This window comes from Oreochromis niloticus, linkage group LG20, assembly GCF_001858045.2.
Source record: "Oreochromis niloticus isolate F11D_XX linkage group LG20, O_niloticus_UMD_NMBU, whole genome shotgun sequence".
In the NCBI taxonomy this organism is placed as follows: domain Eukaryota; kingdom Metazoa; phylum Chordata; class Actinopteri; order Cichliformes; family Cichlidae; genus Oreochromis; species Oreochromis niloticus.
The window spans coordinates 18,430,261-18,451,597 of record NC_031984.2 but is presented as its reverse complement, the minus strand read 5'-3'; the positions used below and the strand labels follow the sequence as shown (position 1 = coordinate 18,451,597).

At 44.8% G+C, this 21,337-nt stretch overlaps 1 protein-coding gene across 1 annotated transcript in view; it reads left to right on the top strand.

Moving 5' to 3' along the window:
- The first annotated feature begins 1,678 nt into the window (after positions 1-1,678).
- lgr6 (leucine-rich repeat containing G protein-coupled receptor 6) overlaps positions 1,679-21,337 on the top strand; it is a 40,540-nt gene continuing 20,881 nt past the window's right edge. The window contains exons 1-2 of the mRNA XM_003448273.5: positions 1,679-5,071; positions 19,444-19,515. Coding sequence (XP_003448321.2) covers positions 4,827-5,071; positions 19,444-19,515 — 317 coding nt within the window. The 5' untranslated portion in view covers positions 1,679-4,826. The remainder of the gene's footprint in view (positions 5,072-19,443; positions 19,516-21,337) is intronic.

Genomic DNA, 21,337 nt, shown 5'->3' with positions numbered 1-21,337 from the left:
CATCACGATGATATATGGGAATATGACAGTAAATACTAAATATTAAACATTATTGTGCAGCACGTAAGATCGACAGCGCACAGTGTGCTTTGAGGTAGGAGCCAAAAAGGGTGTAGTTTGTGTGTGTGATCACCCGTGTGTACACCTGTGAGCATGGACGCGCTTGTTTTTAAAAGGTTCCTTCATGTAATGATGTAATGATCTGCTAGAGGGTGTGGGGGGCCACTGCCCCGTCCTCCAGGGCATGAAGCAGGTATCAAAACTCCAGACATCCAGAGGCCCCCAGAACACAGGAGACCAAGGAAGACCAACAGAGGGGCAGCCGCGCCACTATCCCAGAAAGAGCTGAGGAGAGTCCCAGATGAGGGGTCACTCAGCAGCCGCGGAGCAGAAGCCAGGGGGGGTTGCAGTGACGTGCCCGTGAGCTCCGCCGGCAGCCAGCTGTGCCAGAGTGACCGAGCCCCAGGCCGAGAGGCCGAGGGCACCCCACCCCTGAAGTGGCCCGAGCGAGCCCCAGGCTCCAGACCCCGATAAGCAGCCACCAAGGAGTGAGCCGGAGTGTACCTGGACGCCCATCCCCGGACACTTAAAGAACCACCAACGCACCGATGTCTGAGGACGTCCGCCACCGGCAGGAGAAGTGGTGGGGGGAGATAGGCCTCCAAACCTTGGAGGGCCTGAGATGTCCCCAGAGAGGTGACGTCTGATACCCAACCTGACATATAGACAGACATACAGGCACACACAGATACAAACATCCATTCCCACCCTCATGCTCTCATATGCAATTACTCAACACTCAACCAACGTGGAGACAGACATAAAGAGACACTGTACACACAATCACACTCCCCAAGCGTACTCTAAGAACCGGGTCTAGGTACCCTTGCCCCTGGAGGGGGAAACTGCACCCAGACCCAGGTGGTGTTACCCTTTTCTCCGCAGCAGCAGGGAGGCCCCACATTCCAGACCCCAGTCGGACGGCCAACTCCTCCTCCTAGCCCCCCCGCTCCAGCAGGCCGCAGAGAACGGGGGTGTGTGAAGACTCCAAACCTCCCTCCACCCGCTCATATGTAGTGTTGATGCATGTGTGTTCTAAGGTGCATTTAAAACCCAGGAGGGCATGGAGCTACCTGCCAGAGAGCAGCAGGTAAGCGCATAGCCCCTCCTGCTAGCCCTCCATGTCTACGTGTATTTAAAATTGAGAGGTGTGCAACGATGCCAGGGGTGAGGTGTACACCCTGATGGTCTTTTGGAGTCCGTGTTGCGTGCCCACCCCCAAGATCCTATATGTATGTGTTATGAGAGTGTGAGTAATGTGAATGTCTAAGTTGTGAGATAAAATTGAGGCACAGGCAGCCAGAAGGGGACAGAGGGGGGGGGATGCCTCCTCTGCACCCTGGTGACACACCCTTACCCCAAGGCCCTGCATGTGTGGGTGACTGTGGTGGAGCGGGAAGAGGGAGGCAGCTGGAGATGGGGAGGGAAGGAAGGGAGGGGCAAGTGACCCCTCCTGGGGCCAGCTCCCCCGCTGACCCCAGTAGGCACCCCATACTCTGCAACCCGCCAGGGAAAGGGGGCCCAGGCCCATCCGGACCGGGGCCCAGTGCAGCAGCGCCGCCCGGCCCCACAGAGCCCGGGACAGCCCACCCGACCCCACCACAGAGAAAACTATTCTATTTGTGACTAAGTATAAAAATGAGACCAAAGAGACCATTAACAGATAAAGACAGAGAAAGGCACGGAGACAGGCAGGAGACCAGACACGCAGGTTTTTACACTTTGTGTGTTTTAGGGCTCCCCTGAGGCCAGACAATTAGAGTATTTAAAAAGATGACAAAGCTCGACGCGCAAAAAAAGGGAGAGGTGGAGAGCTCAGGGAGTGGAGTTTGCAGGTGTATGAAGAGCGTGTGTATGTTTAATGTGCATATGTGTGTGTGTGCGCACACGCTGTATGTGGGTGTACTGTATGATCACACAAGGTGTGCCTGTGAACAGTCTTTTTTATGTGCATTTGAGGTACTGAAGAATAAAAAAGACTTCGTAGTAACTCACGCAACATTGTAAAACTGACAATACACAGCCGTAACCCGCTTTCCACTACAAAGAACAAGAAAAGAGAGAAGAGAGAGAGAGTATCAGAGAGAGAGAGAGAGAGAGAGAGCGTGAGCAACACACAGAGAGGGAGACATTGTGAAGAACAGCTCTGAAAGAGTTTTTGTGGGGCTATAACAAAGGCCCCTCAGAAAACACAGTGGCATAGGAATGTTAATTAATTAATGAGAAACTATTCAGCCTACGGAGGATAGTGGAGAAAGAAAGACAGAAGGGGAAAGATGGATAGACATACAGAGAGACAGACAGGCCGGAGGGCCAGAAAAGATCTGTGTAGTTTTGCATTTGAAATAGCACGCTGTGCATGGACTCTATGTCCGGTATCCATGAGTGGGTTTTCAAACCCTTTCAGGGATTGTGCATGTCATAAATTTACATCCTTGTACTTGGCTTTGCATCTTTGCAGTTGTGTGCGTATAACATGCAGCATCTGTCAAATGAAAGCCTCGCTTTCTCAAGCCTCACTTTTCCAAGAACTGGGAAGCAGCCATGCTTTCCACACTGACTGCCATTTTTGAGTTAATCCACCAATTTTCTTTACTGGAGATTTTATAAGTGCGAGCGGTTAATTTTATCAGCTCTTGGATGACCATGTGATCCCTCTAGTAAAACATGAAAATAGCTAAAAGTAGAGCTATTAGGGATAATCAGTATAGTGTTTTATTGTACTATTTTTGCCTATTGGAATAATTGATTTCTTTCCCTCTTTCAGCTTCTTACAGATTAGCTCAAGACTAGCACTAGATTAATACCGGGAGATAGGCTTGAATAATAATAATAATGTATACTTTATTGATCCCCATGGGGAAATTACTCTCTCTGCATTTAACCCATTCACTCAGTGAAGCAGTGGGCAGCCACTCATCAGGCACCCGGGGAGCAGTGTCTAGAGACGGCACCTTGCTCAGGGGTACATCAAGGTAGGTGTTCAGTAGATTCAAACCCCCGGCCTTCCGATCATGGGGCGACCATGCTACCTACTGAGCTATCCCTGCCCCTAAATGACAGAAGAAAATCTGTGCTGCTTTTAATACCGACTCAGTTTTTCTTGAGCTGTTATAATTATAAATTGCATCATTAGGCTCTTATGTAACATTCAGTACTTACAGGCACAAAGCATGTAAAGCTCAGTTGTGTAACAAGAAGATTTATGCGTTATAATAAAACAAAGTGAGGTTGGATGAGACTATTGTCAAGATTCTGTGGAAAAACTGTGAGTGAGCACGGATAGGCTGCCACTAACTTGCACTTCTTCAACAATTCCAAACTCTCCTCTCTATAGACTGGAGTGTGTGTGTGTGTGTGTGTGTGTGTGTGTGTGTGTGTGTGTGTGTATGTGTGAAATGGACATGTGAGATCCTTTGGACCGGTCACTCATGATCTGTAATTTATCTATGGGCATCCATGTGCATGTGTGCATGCTTGCATGCGAGCATTTTTGAGTGTGTGTGATTGCAACATTCCAGCAGGCAGAAATCTGAGAAGGTGGGACTTACGAGACACTCGATTCTGCTCTTTCTGGGTACTGAGGGGTGCTGAAGTGTCAGAATTCCAATTTCCTTCAATCACTTGCAAGCCATTGGAAAAAAAACAAAAAACAAAACAAAAACAGGAATTTCTCATTGCATCCAAGAAAATGTTTGTATTGTAAGACATATTTGTCACAATGTAGTTTACACATGTAAGTGTCTGCTTTCATATGCTTTCATATTATAGGCATGAATTCATGAAAAATTCTTATATGTTCACTTGATGTACACGTGGAAAAAAAGATAACTGGCACATCTGAGTTACCTTATTGTGACACATGTAAGCCTTATGAAACATACTACGTAAAACATATAAAACATAGACATTCACTTTAGTTTTTTACTATGTATATCATGGGCTGTCACAACACTCTGACCCTTTGTATCACTCTCATACATCCACACACACTCCTTTTCATTCTGATTCTTCAGAGTTTGCTTTTCCCATTATCTTATATCAACTGAAAACAATACCTCATTTTTCTCCAAGTTTCCCTCACAAGGGCTTTATAAGTCCTCACAATCAATCTTGTCACACACCACTGTACTGCACTGTATTGCAATTACCTCGTTCTTCCCTTTTCCCTTCTTCAAACTGCACACTCACCCTTTCTCTTCAGACTTCTAGCCTAAGTAAAGAATGGGAAAGGGAAGAGAGGGAGAACGAGAGGGAAGAGTTTGAGAATCGCGGGTCCCTCCCACTTTCCGGAGATGCTCCAGCCCATCCCTAAATTGTGGGCCAATGAGCGTAGCTCATTCACAACTCATGCGCTCCTTCTACAATAGGTAAGGAGAGAGAGACAGAGAGAGCAAGAGATACATACAAGGAGAGAAAGAGAGAGGGAGAGACATATATACAAGGAGAGAAAGACAGAGGGGAAGAAAGACAGTAAAAAGGCAAGGCCAGATTCAGAGGAAAGACAGACAAGAGGGAAAAGGAATTAGATAAAGTTGAGCCAATGGGACTGAAGTAGTGACAGAGAGATAGGTAAATAAACAGAGATGAATAGGTCAGTGTCTTGACAGGACAGATTTACAGTGTGGACAACCTGCAGTGAAGAAAAGGATAGGAAGGGGCATTAGAAGAGCAACGGGAGTATTTAGAAGACAAGAAACTCCTCATTTATCAGCGCTGCATCTTAGAAAGAGAGTGAGACAAGTCGGGGAACTCCACAGGTGTAGATGCAGACAGGTGGTCAGTCAGACATGCCTCTTGTGGTTCTGTTTCTCTGTGTGGCCGGAGGAGTCTGGGGGTCCGCCCCCGGAGCGTGGGGGTACGGACGGATCCAGGACAGACAGGGTACAGCGGCAACAATGTGCCCATCTCCGTGCCACTGTGAAGAAGACGGGATCTTTATCATGGTTGACTGCTCAGAGATGGGACTATCATCTGTGCCAGCCAACCTCAGCCCGCTGACCACATACCTGTGAGTAACACATCACTGTTACAACAACAAAGGACTCTCCGGCTGTTTTATTATTAATCCCTTTAAGCTTTTCACCCTGTGTTTCCTTGACCTCACTAATCATCTTTCTTGTGATTTGAGTCCTAACCTTGATCTTCAATCCTCCTCTCACTCATCTTGGTCAAGTACCCATTTGTTTCAGTGTTGTTTGAAAAATGAATTAATGCTGCCAAGATGTGGCTGGTATTCCATCATTTTGTAAAAATAGAGCAGTGGGCAACAGTTGGCTGGATGTGAAGCACTGGCATAGCCCACATGTAGATAAAAATGGACAGGCGGGAACATGTGTACGCAAGGGAGCGAGAGAGAGCGTGTGTGCTGGCCACTATGGCAAAATAACTGGACCACTTTCAGTGTCAGGTTTCTGAGCTCCAACTGGAGACATGCCACAAGAGAGACTGTGTGTTTGTGTGCACACGTGTGTGTTTGTGTGTACACATGCATGTGTGTGGAGCTGCAAGCACTTGACACAAGCATGTTTTTGTGTGCGCGTGAATCAAGAAGGGTTTGAACACAGATGTCCAAACGTGTAAAAGGCTTAGCGGTCAGCTTTGCCGCTACTCTGTGTCACACTGTGTTGCAATAAAAGCACAATGGCAAAGTAGATGAAAAGAGCAGAAACATGTGCAGGAAAGGGTCACTTAATTATGTTTTTTCAAAAAAATATCTCGATGAAATAACTCTTTTGTGAGACTTCATTTCCAAACACCGAAGAACAGTATCATTTTTAAATGTACTTTGTATACGTTGGCTAGAGCGCATGGCAGATGCTGTAAATACAATGAAAAATGTAATTGCCAGCCACTTTAAGGGTAATAAGAAGCTCTAGACATAATATTATGTAAAAGATAGTTTCATACACCACCCTGTCGTGGCTTAAAGCCAGATCTTTCAAACTGCTTTACTGCGTAAGACCTCAGAGGACAGATTACAGACACTTTGTGATAACTGATACTAAAGTGATAGAAGTCAAATCCAGGAAACAGGGCGTGATAGAGCAGCTCTCACTAGGGGCTCTGCAAGCATTTTGAGAGCAGAGGAGCAGAATTCAGGAGGAGGGGAGAAAGATCAACAGTTTATGTAGCAAACGACTTTAAGAGAGGTGCATAAAAGAACTCCGGCTGAATGATGCTCGCCTCTTGTGCTGTCATGGGAGCCTGTGATGGCCAAATCTCACTGTGCTCTTTTGAAAGTTAAAACACATTTAGAGTTTATGGTGGTGAAATATGGTCTCTTACTGCGTCCAGGAATCGCTCTACCTATGAGAACATCAGGCTTTTGGCCTAACAATGGTTGCATGTCACACAGCTAAGTCAGCACACGTACACACCCAAGGCAGGCTTGATCTTAAAGGGAGCGCGTTGAGCCTCTCAGTCCTCCTCTAAAGTAAAAACAATGATGACATGAGACTCCCTCGGTGGAGATCTGCGCTCATCTTAAGTGCTGCGCCCAAGCCACACACAAACATACAGATCTACACACAAACACACATCATTTCCTACAAACACAAGCTTAATTGTTCATTTCCCCTCGTTCCCTAACGGTGGAACTGTACCAATTAGTGAGTTTGAGGGCTGATTTAGAATAAGATAAATAAACTCAGTGACCAACCGCACACGCCCACACACAGTCACACACATTAGTTGTAGAGGAGAGAGAGAAGATGGAATGTGGGACGGCAGGAGAGATGCCACAACGAATCAGGAGAATGCACATGAAATTTTTCCTTCTTCAAACACAAACAAAACAACAAGCTTCTCCCAAACTCAGATACTGCACTGAAAACGACTGCAGCCAGCACAGCAGGCTGGAGTTTCTCATTTCATCCTCGAGTATAAAAGGTTACAACAGCGGTGAGCCGGTCCAATCCCCATCAGGATCTGCAGAACGGTCCAGCACGCCCCGCTGCGACGTGTACCCTGGATTAGCCTCCAAGCACATACTGTAGGCTGCCGAGGTCACAGGGATTTGCTTGGGAACAGTCCACATTATAAACCACATCCACACAACTCTGTGAAAGTATATGACATCATTCGGCCATGTCATCGGAGAGCTCTTCAAAGTGAGCCGAAATGCACATGCTATAGCGACTTGAGAGGAGAAGCCAGGCGATGCATGATTCACTCGATTTTCAAGTGTTTATTTGCACACTTGGACGACCCCACTGCATATAGGCATAAACATAATTAAGTCGTAATCAGGGAAATTTTTCTCTCTTTTTTTTAAATCATAACACCGAGGCGACTACAGGTTGACTCTGCAAGAGAATTTTGCCACTGGGAGGCAAAGGTGCTTGGAGCTGCTAGCAGCGGAGTGGGTAGAGATTTATGGCAGTAATTGTTTCCGTGGGCAATGCTTGAAATGAGCTGTCATGTGAGATGATTTGAAAGACCTTCTCTTTGATATCGCATTAGGAAGGAAAGGCAGTGCCCCGGGGTGCTTGTCTCTGTGAGTGTGTGTGGATGTGTGCTGAGTGCGAGAACACCATGTACGGTAGTTTGGAGACCTGTGCGGTTTAATGTGTAGCAGCAAACAAGTCAAATGGCCATAAAGGATGGTAAGTAGTGTGACTATCACAAATCTTAGCTAGGAGCAAGTGAATTAGTTAGTTGTCACCCTTAGACTTATACACAGTTAAAGCAATGCTTTTTTGTCATCCTGAAAATACTTAATGCCCTCGTTATCTGTTTAATATGATATCCGGTAGATAGACTCTCTAATATTTCTATACTTACTGTTTCTACGGTTGTCAGGTGCGCATGTTTACACGTCTCCCACTTACTTGAACAGTGTGAGCGTAAGTGGAAAAGAGTGTATTTGGGTCTGGGGTTGGACCGGAGTTGAGAAGCATTTAGGTGATGCCTAGTGGTAGCGGTAAGTGCGGTGAACTTCTAACAGTGTTTTGGCTGGGGCCAGGAAACCACAGCTAGCGCATTACCAGACAGAGGAAAACCGAGGAGTGTGTGAGCACGCCTGCATGTGCACACGCGTTTCTGTGTGTGTGTGTGTGTGTGTGTGTGAGTATGTGTGTAAAGACCACCCAGATTGCAAAGGGGATTTTTTTCTAGCCAGTGGAGGTGAAGCAAGAATCTAAGAATAATGGAGAGATAAAAATATGATTAAAAGGGAACCGATTGGTGCCACAGAAATAAATGTGCACTGGACAGCTTTGAACACTCTGCTTAAGCAGGGGCAAAAAAATAAATAAATAAAAATCACACAGAAACACACACGCGCACACACACACACACACATTCTATATATATGCATACAGGGGACAACATCCTGCCCCTGTGTGGTGACCGTGGCAGTAGCAGTCGTGTGCGTGTCATTTAGCCATTATGTTGATGGAATGATTCCTATCGTGAGTGACCGGGGCTCACACTGTAAACATCATGTCTGCAAGAAAAAGAGAGAAAACAGAAAATGTATTTGACGGAGAGAGAGGAGCATTTGAAAAAAAAAAAAGAGCAGCATAGAAGAAAAAAGAGAACAGTGTGTGTGTGCTTGAGTGTGTGTATACAAAGAGTGGAGGGTCCTCATAGAGAAGATATCAGCTCCAGCATCAGTGTCCTGGCTCCAGACATCTACGGTAGCACCCTGCCTCAACTACACTCCCCTCCTACCTCATTTAGGCCATTCTCCTGCCCCCCCCCCAACCTATTCATCTGCAGAACAGGTGTCGGTCTGCTCACACAGTGCAAATGTGTGATCCCTGTGCAGTGATTGATAGAAAAAAACCTAGCAATGGATACACCTTAGGGCAGCGGAATAAGAACAGCACAGGGTGTGTACTCAGATGGTGTCATTTCATTTTTTTTCTTCAAGGTGTTAATGTGCATGTCAGTTGGGGAGGAGCTGTTTAGACTACAAGCCAAACAGCTGTCAATGGTGATCAGAGAGTTGTACAGAGGAAGAAATCAACTGCACCATAGTTTCCTTCTTTTCATGCTCTACATCCTTCATTAACTCCTTTGTCCTCTCCTCAACTCAAACCGTCAAAGTGTTAACTCTGCGCTCTCCTACAGTAGATTCCCTGGAGCTCATGCAACGAACACTGGCTGAAAAAAGCCACTTCCGATTGCTAAGTGATATTTATGCCAGAAGGGTGAAGGAACTGCACTGGTTTGTGGTTTCCTGAGAACGACCCGGGAGGCTTTTAAACGCTGCTCAGGGACAGACGGTAGGTAGGCAGGTACAGAAAAACAATGGAAACAATGGCAATTCCCTCAGGAACAGCAAGCAAAGAAGACACAGAGGCCACAGTGTGCTCTACCGCTCCACATCCTGTCCTTTAGAAAAAAGTAGAAAGCAATCACGACACAAGATCTTGAAGGGAACTAGGGTGGAGGCAGAGAGCAGAAAAGCAAAGTGGAGGAGGTTTTTGTAGTTTATGTGTATAAGAGCCTGCACATGATGGGCTTATGGGGACTGAATTAAACTGTTTGGCCCTTGTTGGTGTTCAACCAATGCCCACTGACTGAATATGTAAATCTGTGTTTTTCGTGTGATGGCAGTGTGACGCAAGTATGACACGGGGCGCTAGGAATGTTCTCCCTGTGATGTGCGGTCGTGGGGTGAAGGCCTGCTTCTGACTGAGAGAATTCAGATTGGCTGCATGGCCCAGATTCCTATTCTTTCCAGCTCAGGGAATCCATGGGAATATTTGTTTGTGTGCATGTGCATGTGTGTGTGTGCGTGAGCGTCTGTCTGTACTGTATGTGCATGAAACTGTGCAAGTGCACTAGCCCTCTCTTTTCCACTACAGAGAAGGCATTGTCCTGTCCTGGGACAGGGCACGCCGAATGTCACCAACTGTCCAAGTGCATGTCCATGCATATGTGGATCTATGTGTCTGAATGTGGCATATGTGCATTTGATGAGACATTTTGAAGCTGTTTATTGCCTAAAAATACAAGAATTTCAAACAGGATTTTATACTTCTGCATGAAGATGCAGTTACAACAGCTCACAGGAAATGCCCACTTTTTAGATAAGCCTATCACAAACTACAAATGTAATGGCTATTTTAAGAAGCAAAAGCTGTGTTTTTCTGATTAAAACATCTAAGATAACCTGATTATGTGCTAGAGTAAAAAATGCTCAAATTGATTGTGCAGAAAGTTGGATTTATTTTTATTTTTTACATTTTTTAAACAATTTTTCTAACCCCCATAAAAAAGTTTGTAACTTTGTTTTTTATTTAATAGGAAACTAAAATAATAGATCCTGTGACGAGACATGGGGGAGAATGTTTACATGAGTGCTGACAGCAGAGTGTGCATGACATATCTCTCAAAGTTCCCCTGATACCTCAACATGGGTCCGTCTGTCTCTGTCTGCCTATCTTTGTGATCGCTGGCCAGACCTGCAGAGCAAAGTGGCTCATGTGGGGCTGGCAGTGTGCAGGTGATGACTAGTAAGAGCTAATGATACTTAATGCCCTTTCAAACAACATACACACACACACACACACACATTTGCACGTACTCACAAGACCCTCCATGTGCGCATTGCACATAAGGAAACACACAGGCAGCAATAGTGGCGCGCACGCACATACTCACTTAATGATGGTTAATGCATCAAAGAATCTCACAGAGCAGAGATGTCACTACAGTGCTAGCTGGGATAAGGTTGAATGGTAGCCTGGAGTATTAGCTAAAGGGAACAAAGCAGCTTTTACAGACACATGTAAATGTGCGCACACACACACACACACACACACGCTCACAAACACAAATACAGTAGCATAGCCAAAGGGGGATATTGCACAAGAATGTACAAGAAATTAAAGCAGGGATGTAGAAAACAGAAGTTTGAGAGATTAATGATGGGGGGAGATAAAGAACGATGAAATCTTTTCTCAGGACGTGTAATATTTGAGGGTTAGTTTGACTGATCTGAATGCAGAAACAGCAGTGAGCTCACTAGGATTGCATAATTATTGGTAAGACTACATCATTATTCTTCCTAAGCCTGGACTTCACAGGTGAATTTTCCATCTGCTGTGAAGAGGGGAGGGGGGAATTCTGTCAGACTTACTCAAGTCTCGATTACATATCTGAGAAGAAGCAAAAAAGGAAATCTGGACTTTTTACATGAATGGCAAGAGGCCAAACTAAATCTCTTTAAACCAACAGCAGCCACATGTCTTCATCGGTGTGGGGTAAGATTTCATCAAGCGCTGATCTAAGTTGAGTTCTAGATGTTATCCGTGGGTACTCTTTAATATATGGAGCAGATGACCTGATGGATCTGTGAGCGCAACAGCAAAGGAGCTTTTTGAGCCAGCAGTGGATTTGAGCAGCCTTCTAACTAGATCCAGTGTCCTCCTGTTTCTGCCATTCAACCAAATGAAGTCATAATAGAGCCTGACACTAATACTCATCGGGTTTCATTTACTGTTGTGTCCACTGCTGCGAATCTGCCTTGAATCAGAATGCAGAAGGGGGGGGGGAGGACACCTCTGTAAGAGATACCCATTCAGGAAGCGATAAAATTTGTTACCCTTTTCCACACATCTTTACCATTTTTTTAAGAGTTCATTGGCATGCTATTGTCTTTTAATACTGCAAAAGCTTTGAAAAAAATGCATAGCAAATATCATGTGACAAACACGCATGAAAACTAGACAAAATATACATGTCAAAACAACACATTAGTGGAGTACGGGGAGGGCTATGAATGCCTTCCTGCCTTCCAAAGCTATGGCCTACCCACAACAGCTGCCTGTCATTCCTGTCCACATGTTGGAGGCAGTTGTATGTTGTGTAGCGCCGACTGTTCCAACACTTCCTGTTCCATTACTGAAGTGCTTGACCTTTCACCCCCCCCCTCCATCTCATGACAGGGTATGTGTGTGTGTGTGTGTGTGGGAGGACAAGTAGCACACATGAAGTGTGTATGCACACGTGTTTATGTGCGTGTGCAGTATACCAGGGGTTGAATGAAGTCCCAGAGGGCACGAGTATGTTTCCCATGACATGGCCTCAGACTAAACAGCTACTCTCTCCACCCAGACATCCGCCTGTCATTCTCCTCTTAACCGCAGCAAGCAGAAAAGAGCACAACACACAGAAGCATCTCCCTTTTCCGTCTCATTATCTCCTCTTTTCTCTTCATCCCTCCTTCTCTGTTTCTCTGCACTTTTGTTGCAGAGTCCTCCCCATGGCCCTCCTCATCCAGGTGAAAAACTTCTCCTCGCCCTCTCGCTCTTTGTCCCCCGTGAATGAGTGAATAAGAGAGGGAAAGATAAAAAGAGAGTGCCTTCGGACACAAAGGGTAGTGTACCCCTCCCAGGAAGTCTGGGAGAGAGGGAGAAAAAACACATCTTTAGAGAAAGGAGGAGGGGAGGACAGCATTGTACCCTCCTTCCTGACTCTTGTGTGTGTGTGTGTGTGTGTCTGTGTGTGTGTGTGTGTGTGTGTGTGTGTGTGCAACCTCATGTGTGACCGGGAGAGAAACTGAATGCCAAAGCAGTCAGTCTATTCAGACAGAAAAAAAGCAAACACACTTAGACCTCACCCTTGCATACAATACACACATACACACACACTCACACACTAATGCACACAACTATTTAGACCCTCTTTAAGGCGGCGCCCAAGCACTGACTACCAGTTGCATTGTGTGGAATAAAAGATCCTCTTTCATCGTGCCTTAACTGTTTCAAAGAACTAAGCGGAGAGGATCAGACTGAATCTAACTGAAGACATTACAGTCCTAATCGCTGTAAAAGACAGCCAAGGTGTGGCTCAAGCAGCCCTAATGCACAACTCCTGCCCTCAGGGCAGAACTCTAGGTTGTTGATTTCCACTAAGGTTCTGTTACTCTAATGTTCCTCACATATAAGCCACCTTCAAAGGTGCAGTGCTTACTGCCATTATTGGCTGTTTGTTTGCTAAAAACTTCCACCTGAGCGAGGGAGAGGGAGAGGGCAGGGAGGCAAAAAAGAAAGAGAGACAGACTAGAAAAGGAAGTGAGAACGAAGCAAACACCACAGAGTGTAAGTCGGTAAAATTTATTTATATAGCACTGTTCACAGATAAAAATCACAAAGTGATTCACAATAAAACAAGAGGCAAAACTATATGAAAACAATGTAAAACAATCAAATACAACATAAAACAACAAACTAATTAAAAGCTTGACTTCAGCCACTTTTTAAGAGTCGGTGGACTCCCCACGAGTTCTGAACCGAGCACATGGGACCAGTAGCGACCTCTGACCTGAAGAGCCAAGAGCTCGGGAAGAAGAATGAGGTTTCAGCAGGTCAGCGATATCCTGGGGAACTTTACCATGGAGGGTCATAAAAGTTAAAAATACATTTTAAAGTGAAACCTAAAATTTCCTGGCAACCACTGAAGAGCAGGCAAAACTGGAGTGATATGCGATCTTCTGTTGCTGCAGCCTGAAGGCGATCCAAAGCAGTTTTGTTGTAACAAGTAAAAAGACTGTTAGAATGATTCAAACGGGAAGAGATGAAAGCACAAATAATGATGGTGTGGCTCTGGTTAAACTGATTTTTTGGGAGGTGAAAGATCTCTCAATATTTTGTGTTCAATTTTAGGGTTTAGTAGTAGTAGCATGCCACAAGTCTTTTCATACAGGTTTCCCTTTCTTTTGTTTTTGGTTTGAGGTTGGGGCAGGGGGATCTATGGCCTCAACGTGAAATGCATCATATCATATCACCCCCCCTGCTTACGCTCTCTTTCTCTCACTGAAACATTTTAGCAATGTTTCCAGAAACAGGCACCTGACTACTGATCATATCTGCCCTGGTCTAAGGGTATATTCACTCACCAGGGTGGTCCATCACCCTCCTCACAAAAACAACAACAACAAAAAACCCACACCTGGAGTATGTGTGAGTGCCTGTGGCTGTAGCGTGGGTGTCTATGTTCCTAAAAATAAACAATGGCATTTTTCATATGATGTGGCGAGTTGTTTTGCTGCGCTAAATCACCAGCCTTTTGTCAGAAATGCTTCCAGTTTGAAATTGGTTACAGTGGGGCTAGGGGCACATTCACACCCCCCCACACACGCCGCCTTTGATCACAGAGCCGATAACATACTTCAGTAGTTCTGTTGACGGCGAAGTGGAAATATGATAAATCACATTATTCTAGCTACAGGACAGTGTAACCTCATGCTCGAGCTGAAATTTGAAACAGCGATGGGGAGAGAAAGAGCGAGTGTGAGGGATAGAGCGGCATAGGAGAGAAAGAGAGAGAGAGGGAGGGACTGAAAGGGCCAGGGCCGATGAATGGAAATGTACCCCTGCTTCTTCATGCTTCCGTTCCTCCCTTAAGACATGCGACTTGCCATGGTTACTCTATCAATCACAGCACAAAGCAGTCAGATAGTGCTTTACCTTTCTTCCGATGCCAATTCCTCCTCCCTTATAGTCACACACAGACGAGCCTACACGTACACACATCAGTCCGAGAACATTGTGTGTCTGCAAACTGCGGAACGATGCAGAAATAGAAATGGAAAATTTTATCAGTTTCTTTTCCCTTCTCAGTTCCACACGTTACCGTGCTTAAACACGCAAAAATGCACACATCTGTGCACATGAAGAACCACGTCTGCTTCCCACCCCGGGGGAAGACAGGAAGAGATCACAAGGGCTTTGTCAGAGAAAAAGGAGATAAAAAGAACTGTTATAAAAAAAAAGAAGTGCGTTTTGTGGGTGTGTTTGCAGATGAGCGCGCGTCTCCGCGTCCTCCTTCCTGCATGCGTCCCAGCGCCGCTGAGGAATCTTTAGTTCATCAGTCAGCAACAGGAGGAGTTCTAAGGAAAGGCAATGGCCTGTGCGCCTCTGTCAGTTGAAAGATGTGTTTTCCTGCGAGCAATATCAGGCTGTTTTCTGACGCCGTGATGGCCAAGATAGGGCAGAACGTTTCCCTGCTGAATACTCACATGAAAAATGAAGAAAAGAAACCTCCACTCTATCCCCCCCAACACACACACACGCACACACTCAAACGCTCTCACAGCAATCCCTTTCTAGGTCCCAGCAGAGTCCATGTATGATGTGGTGAAAGTGCAACCAGGGCCTGCACCCACCACATGTGCAGGCTCAATGGAAAACAATAGGGGTGTGAAAATGAGCGACAGACATCTCACCACACACACCGCAGCCACCTATAAATGGAAATAATATTGTCCTGCGCACATAGACGCAGATACTGATACACAGACTTTTCCCTCTTTTTCACAGAGCACACACACACACATGCGTGCGCACACACACATTAGAGATGCCAATAAAACGGGGACAGTTCTAATTGTGAAACTCCCATAGCCTGCAAAATCTTCTGAACGCTGTCTTTCTCATTACTTTTGCGGCCGTTTACTTGCGCTGAAAATATCTGCACGTCACAGCGCCAGCCGACACAATGCACATGTGGTAGTCATCAATCATAATTATCATGGTTTAAAAAAGCCACAGCTGTTATTTGATTTTAAAAACAAGCCATAGCACAGTGCCTTCCAACGATACGTCAAGTTGTCAGCGGAGGCCTTGGCCTGCACTGCAGAAATGTCTCTCTCTCGCTCTTTCTCCGGCTTCCCAAACGAGCTTGTTGGAGAGCGCAGGCGAGCTGAGCTGCATTCAACCTTTTCCCCATGACTCACCAGTGTGTGTGTCTTTATTTTTAAACATTTTCTCTCTCCATTGCTGTGTGTTTATTCTGTCTGAACAAGGCCGCTGTTATGGACTAGACACAACGTTTGTTTATGGCTTCTTTAATCAGGACCAGATAACGTAGAGTTGTCTCCATCTGTGGGCGCATCCCCAGAAGCTGGGTGTGCATGTCTGCATGTCTGCGTGCTGCTCCCCTTTATCAATCCCTCCACAATGTCCCAATAAATATTCTCCCTCTGCAGAATATTAGCGCACAGACGATGAATCGGATTAAAGTGTGCATGTGTCTTGTTCACGCGCCCCCTCCCCTGCGCTTCCTGTGTCATACGTGATGTCACCCAGTCTTGATTACTGTGTTACTGCTTACTTGCTGTGCCATCTCCATGGCAACTTTGCTGTCACTTATATTGACTTCAGACTCTAATCAAGCAGTAATGTATTATAGTTGTATTTATTTCAGAATTACTGAGCAGATACTGTGTCAAAGAAAAGTCACGTGGCAGTCATCTTATGGAAACTGTTGGTTTTTCTGAAATATCCTGAAAAGCTGACGTCTGACGTTGAAATTTGGCATATTTGGAAAACACTAATAGGAAAATGACCTTTTAAGAATGTTTTTTGACAAAGCTATCAACAGTTTAGCTGTGTAGATCAGTGGAAAGCATCTTTTAAGACACCATTGTGTCAAGCTAAACATCACCTATATGCCATGTCACTGAGGTATGGATCTCTCATTTCTCCTAATCACTCACAGATTCTCAGTCACTCTTTTAGTGGCGCGTCTCAACTCTGAGTCCACTTCTTTGCTCAGCAGCCACGCACAAACAAAAACACAAGACTAACAAAAGAATATGTTCATGAAGGGAAGTGAACATGACTGAAAAGTTTGAGTAAGGGAGTAAAAGTTTTGCAAATGTCTCAAAATTCTTGCATGTCTTTTGCACAGCGGTCGGCCTGTTGGTGCAAAGTTCCTTCATTTTCAATATCTTTGAAGTTTTTTTGCGTAGTGGATATTTAGAACCCTCCTCCTTCACTGCAACATTTCAATGGCATTTACACCTAAGCTTTGACTAAATCATTCTCTAACCCTTCTTTTCTTGGTTTGTATTTTTTTGGGTGGGTTTGCTGGCAGGCTTAGGATTACTAACCTTTTCACAAACCTTCTTCCAGTTCACTTTTCAAGAACTGTTTATATGACTTATAGTTAAATCAATGATTGAAAGTTGGTTGATCCCTAAGGAAGGGTAGCTACTCTAAGCGACAGGATTTCTAAGACCATCATCTCGCTCATCATCACAGTTGGTATGATCTGTCTTGGTCTACTGTTGGTAACACTGTGATCAAGGAGCCTAGGACTGGATTACAGACAACCTGTGTTATATTAAAAACCTCATTGGCACTCACACGTTGTGTTTACTGTATGCAGTAATTTGTTTGCTCATTTCTTTAGTCTTTTATTTGTTATTCTGACTTTTTTAATAAAAACTGAAGATTGAATAAGTGATCCAGTAAACATGAAATGGCACCATATTTACCCCCATCCCTCCTACCATGGAGGTTATGTGACTGGTTTAGTTTGTCAGTCTGTTTATCAACAGGATTACTCAAAATGTTACGGACGGATTTGCATTTGGCTCAGCTCGTAATGATTAACTTTTGGAGTTGATCTGGAAGTCTAAATCTGGATCCAGGACATTTTTGGAAGGCTTTTATACTACTAAGAAACATAAGAGAGTTCATCTTTATATCCATCTTCACAAATAGATTTAAAAAAAAGGGAAACATAGTGACATAGTGTATCATATATATATTTGTATATGATTAATCTAGAGCCTGATTTACTTCTGGATCCGTGATGGGGGAAATTCTCACTCTTGCTGGAGGTATGCAGCCTTGGACTAGCCTTGTATTTACAGGTGCCCGGTTTTCATTATAAGCAAACACAGTTTAGATTACACAAACATGAATAAATATCCTATTCCTCTGTAAACATTTGACAAACCATTATTGAATGTTTTCATACCCGCATTATTTACTTTAGCTTGAAGTCTCCTTTTTATCCTCCTTTATAGGCTGAGTGCTACCTTAGGGTACATTACTTTGAGCTGTCAGTATGCATTACCAAGCATACCAAACAAGCAGTAAAACATTCCAACAACACAGGGCCATGCTCATTCTTTTATAAGCGTGAAAGACAAGTAACTACTAAGATTAGGTCAGTAACATCAATGCAACAGTGAAACCAAAATATTGAAATCCCTACAGAATGCCATTAATCTTATGACTGAAAATATTCACACTGGAAGGTCCTTGAATAACACCTTGAACACCTCTGTCTGCTGTCAGACCCCCCGAGAGGTTACATTTGTGACAGTGCCATTATTATACTTTCTTATGAAAATATTAATTGTCAGCAGATGCCGTAGAAATGGCTCTGTAATGATCTGACCTGCAAAGTTTCATGGCACCCTGCTAATGTTGCAAGCTCATCGCTTGGTAAGAATACACCCCCTCATTACACGTGACACATGGAGCTTGTGTTGTGTGTTATCCTTGATGGTGTACCAAAATTTTGTTATACTGAATTTGACTCATCTGCTAATTATGACAGGCCACTCAAATACCCACATTTTTTAACCAAGCACAGTTTTTTTCCATATCTCCCCGAAGTTGGATATAGATCACGCCTGAGGACAGATCCATCCAGCCCCCCTGTCAGCTTGGCTGACTTGACAAACAAACAGGCAGTGTGTCAAAACTCCCAACTGCAAAGGGCTTCTGAGAGCACAGTTTACACTTGCTAGCCTGGTGGTCTGGCTTTATGAGCAATGGTTAGTGTCATACACACACACACGCACAGAGACACACGCAAATTCAAGCCTCACTCCTGAAGAGTCATGCAAGATCCCAAGGGCTGTGAAAGCAAAGAAGAGGTGATGTAAAACCTTCTTGCTTTCCCTGTGCTAATCAAAGAGATGACCTTACATGACCGAGTTAAAAGGTTATATATGTTTTCTACCAGAGGCTGACACATAAGCTGTCTCCGAGTGTTAAAAAAAGATGTGAAAAAGTGTGTGTGTTTAATGTGTGTGTGTGTGTGTGTGTGCACGCATGAGTCTGAGCATCCTTCACCTCTCCCTCTTTCACCGCAACGCAGCTGTATCAACACTCACCCCTCAACACACCCTCTCACGTCAGAGTGTGTGTCAAAGAATCAAAGAAATGGAGTGTGCCTGTGTTAAAGCAATGAACAAAGGGGGAAGGAGGTGGTCTCAGGAGAAACCTGAGGAAGAAGAAAGAAGCCAAGAGACTGGGAAGGGGAAGGAGAACGAGATAGATAGGAAGGGGGGACCGAGGGGTCAGATCTGAGAGAAAGTAGAGTGAGACATCTGGAAAAGAGAAGGACTCACTGGGACGAGGAGGAAATTACAGCTGCCCAACAATGATTCATTGGGGAAAATTCTCCTCTGCATCTCCCTCTCCTCCCTTTAGTTCTCCAACCTCTCTACCTAACCCTGTAACCTCTCTCTGTGTACTACTCCCTGCTCGCGAGGATTGATTTCCATATGAAAGAGGCATTCGAAACATTTATAATTTTACATCTCTGAGCGTTTTCAAAGAACATTAAAAAGGCACGCATTGACTGACTCTTTGATTTTCCCCGTTTCTCTCTCTCTAGGGATCTGAGCATGAACAACATCAGCGAGATCCAGCCCAGGGCCTTCCACCGACTGCACCTGTTATCAGAACTGTGAGTGCACAATAATTCAACTCACGCTCACTTAATGAACCTGCATTGTCACAACTCATGCATGACAAGAACCAGTAATTCCTTGAACCGATGATATCCACAGACGCCAGAGATGGGGTTGATGATTCTGGCCCGCCTCTGATCTCCCCTACCAAGAAAGTGCCTGAAGCAATATGCTAGTATATCCTGGGATGGCTGCACAAAAGGGAGAGCCGAGGCGAACCTGATATTCACTCAGAGATCAAATATATGGTCTTTAAAGCACAGGTTCTGTGCTCGGCATCCAAGCCTCTGCTTTCTTGCCCTCCTTGAATTCGGTTCAGCTGGACAGATCAGCAGGAACAGTACGTTCGTAGACACGTGTCCTTGCCAAGATAAACACACACTATGGGAGACTTTTAGGATAGCCCCAGGACAACAAATAATGCACAAAGATTTCCACCTTTTTTCCCCCCATAGAATGAAGTATGGATTCTCTTGGCTGGTAATAAATATAGCTTTATTTGATAAAATGAAACTAAATAAACAATATGTTAGACTATAAGAACTCTAAATTTTTTCGACTACCATACCATGTGCTGCAGAGGAAATTTGGCCAGCGCTTTCAAGGTAAAAAAGAAGTAGTATTGGTTTCAGTCTCACAGGGCTGTTAAAAGAATACAAGGCGCAGCGAGTTTGCAAAACTTTTTTGAACACATTCTCAGTCAACCTCGCCGATATCGGATCTGACTACTCAAACCACTCAGCAGAATTCCGCTAAGTCTCAGTTTGACAAAAGCTGCCTACAGACTTGCCCTCAGGGCGTGAATGTGTGCGTAAGAGTGTAGTGTGTTTGAGTTCAAGGGGGCTTATGCTTGTATGTCAGGATTCACGTGATTATTTTACCTCTGAATCCTGCAAACTTTGTGTGTGCGCATGTGTGTGTCTGCGTCGGGTGTTTGAACAGTCTGCTGTTTTCTTTGCTAATTTGCGCAGCTGCAGCCTGTGAGGCATGAGCTAACGATGATGAAAGTAAAAAGGTTAGCCGGGCGGCCGCTACATTTCCTTTGAGTTACCGTCCAACTGTGTCCGAAGAGCAGAACGAAGTGAAATTATGTGACACTTTAAAAGCCGGAATATTGAATCGACGACTTTGATTTATTGCAGCTTATTGAATTGCTGATCTGAACTTTTGCTGTTGTAAAAACGTTACAGGTCAGATATTGCTGTTGGCGTAATAACGAAAACCACGCAGTTCAGGGTGATGCTGAGCACTGAAGCTGACATTTGCCTGCATCGGGTGGGGGGGGAATGGCAGGGGTGGGGGTTGAAGTGGGGCCTTGGACACAGCTCCATCTGTAGTGTTTGTCCAGGAACAACCCTCCCAGTGTTTTACAGGCCCATTGATCTTGCTTCGTCTGCATAACTATCAAGTTCTGACACTTTATGGAGACTTTTTGTTGCTTTGTAATTCTTCCAAGGAGTATGTTCTTTCCCTGAAGCCAATTTTTTTTTCCAGCCCTGTTGACCATTTCAGGAGATGTGCTGAGGAGATTGTGACATTTCAAGGGCAGGAAAAGTGCTTTTTAAAAATATTAATCTCTGTCTGAAATGGTTTAAAGAGACAAAGCGATAACAGGTTGTGTTACACTTAGAAAGCTCAGAAAAACAAATCAACGCTCTCAACACAAACATGATTGGTCTGAGAGAGACAGCTTTTGATGTGGGTTTAGAGAACTGTTTGGTAGCAGGGAGAGGCAAGGGGCAGGCGTGTTGTGACTGGTAGAGTGATAAATTGTTTGATGTTGGGCTCTGCCTCGCCGCCTGCCCTCCCTTACTCTGT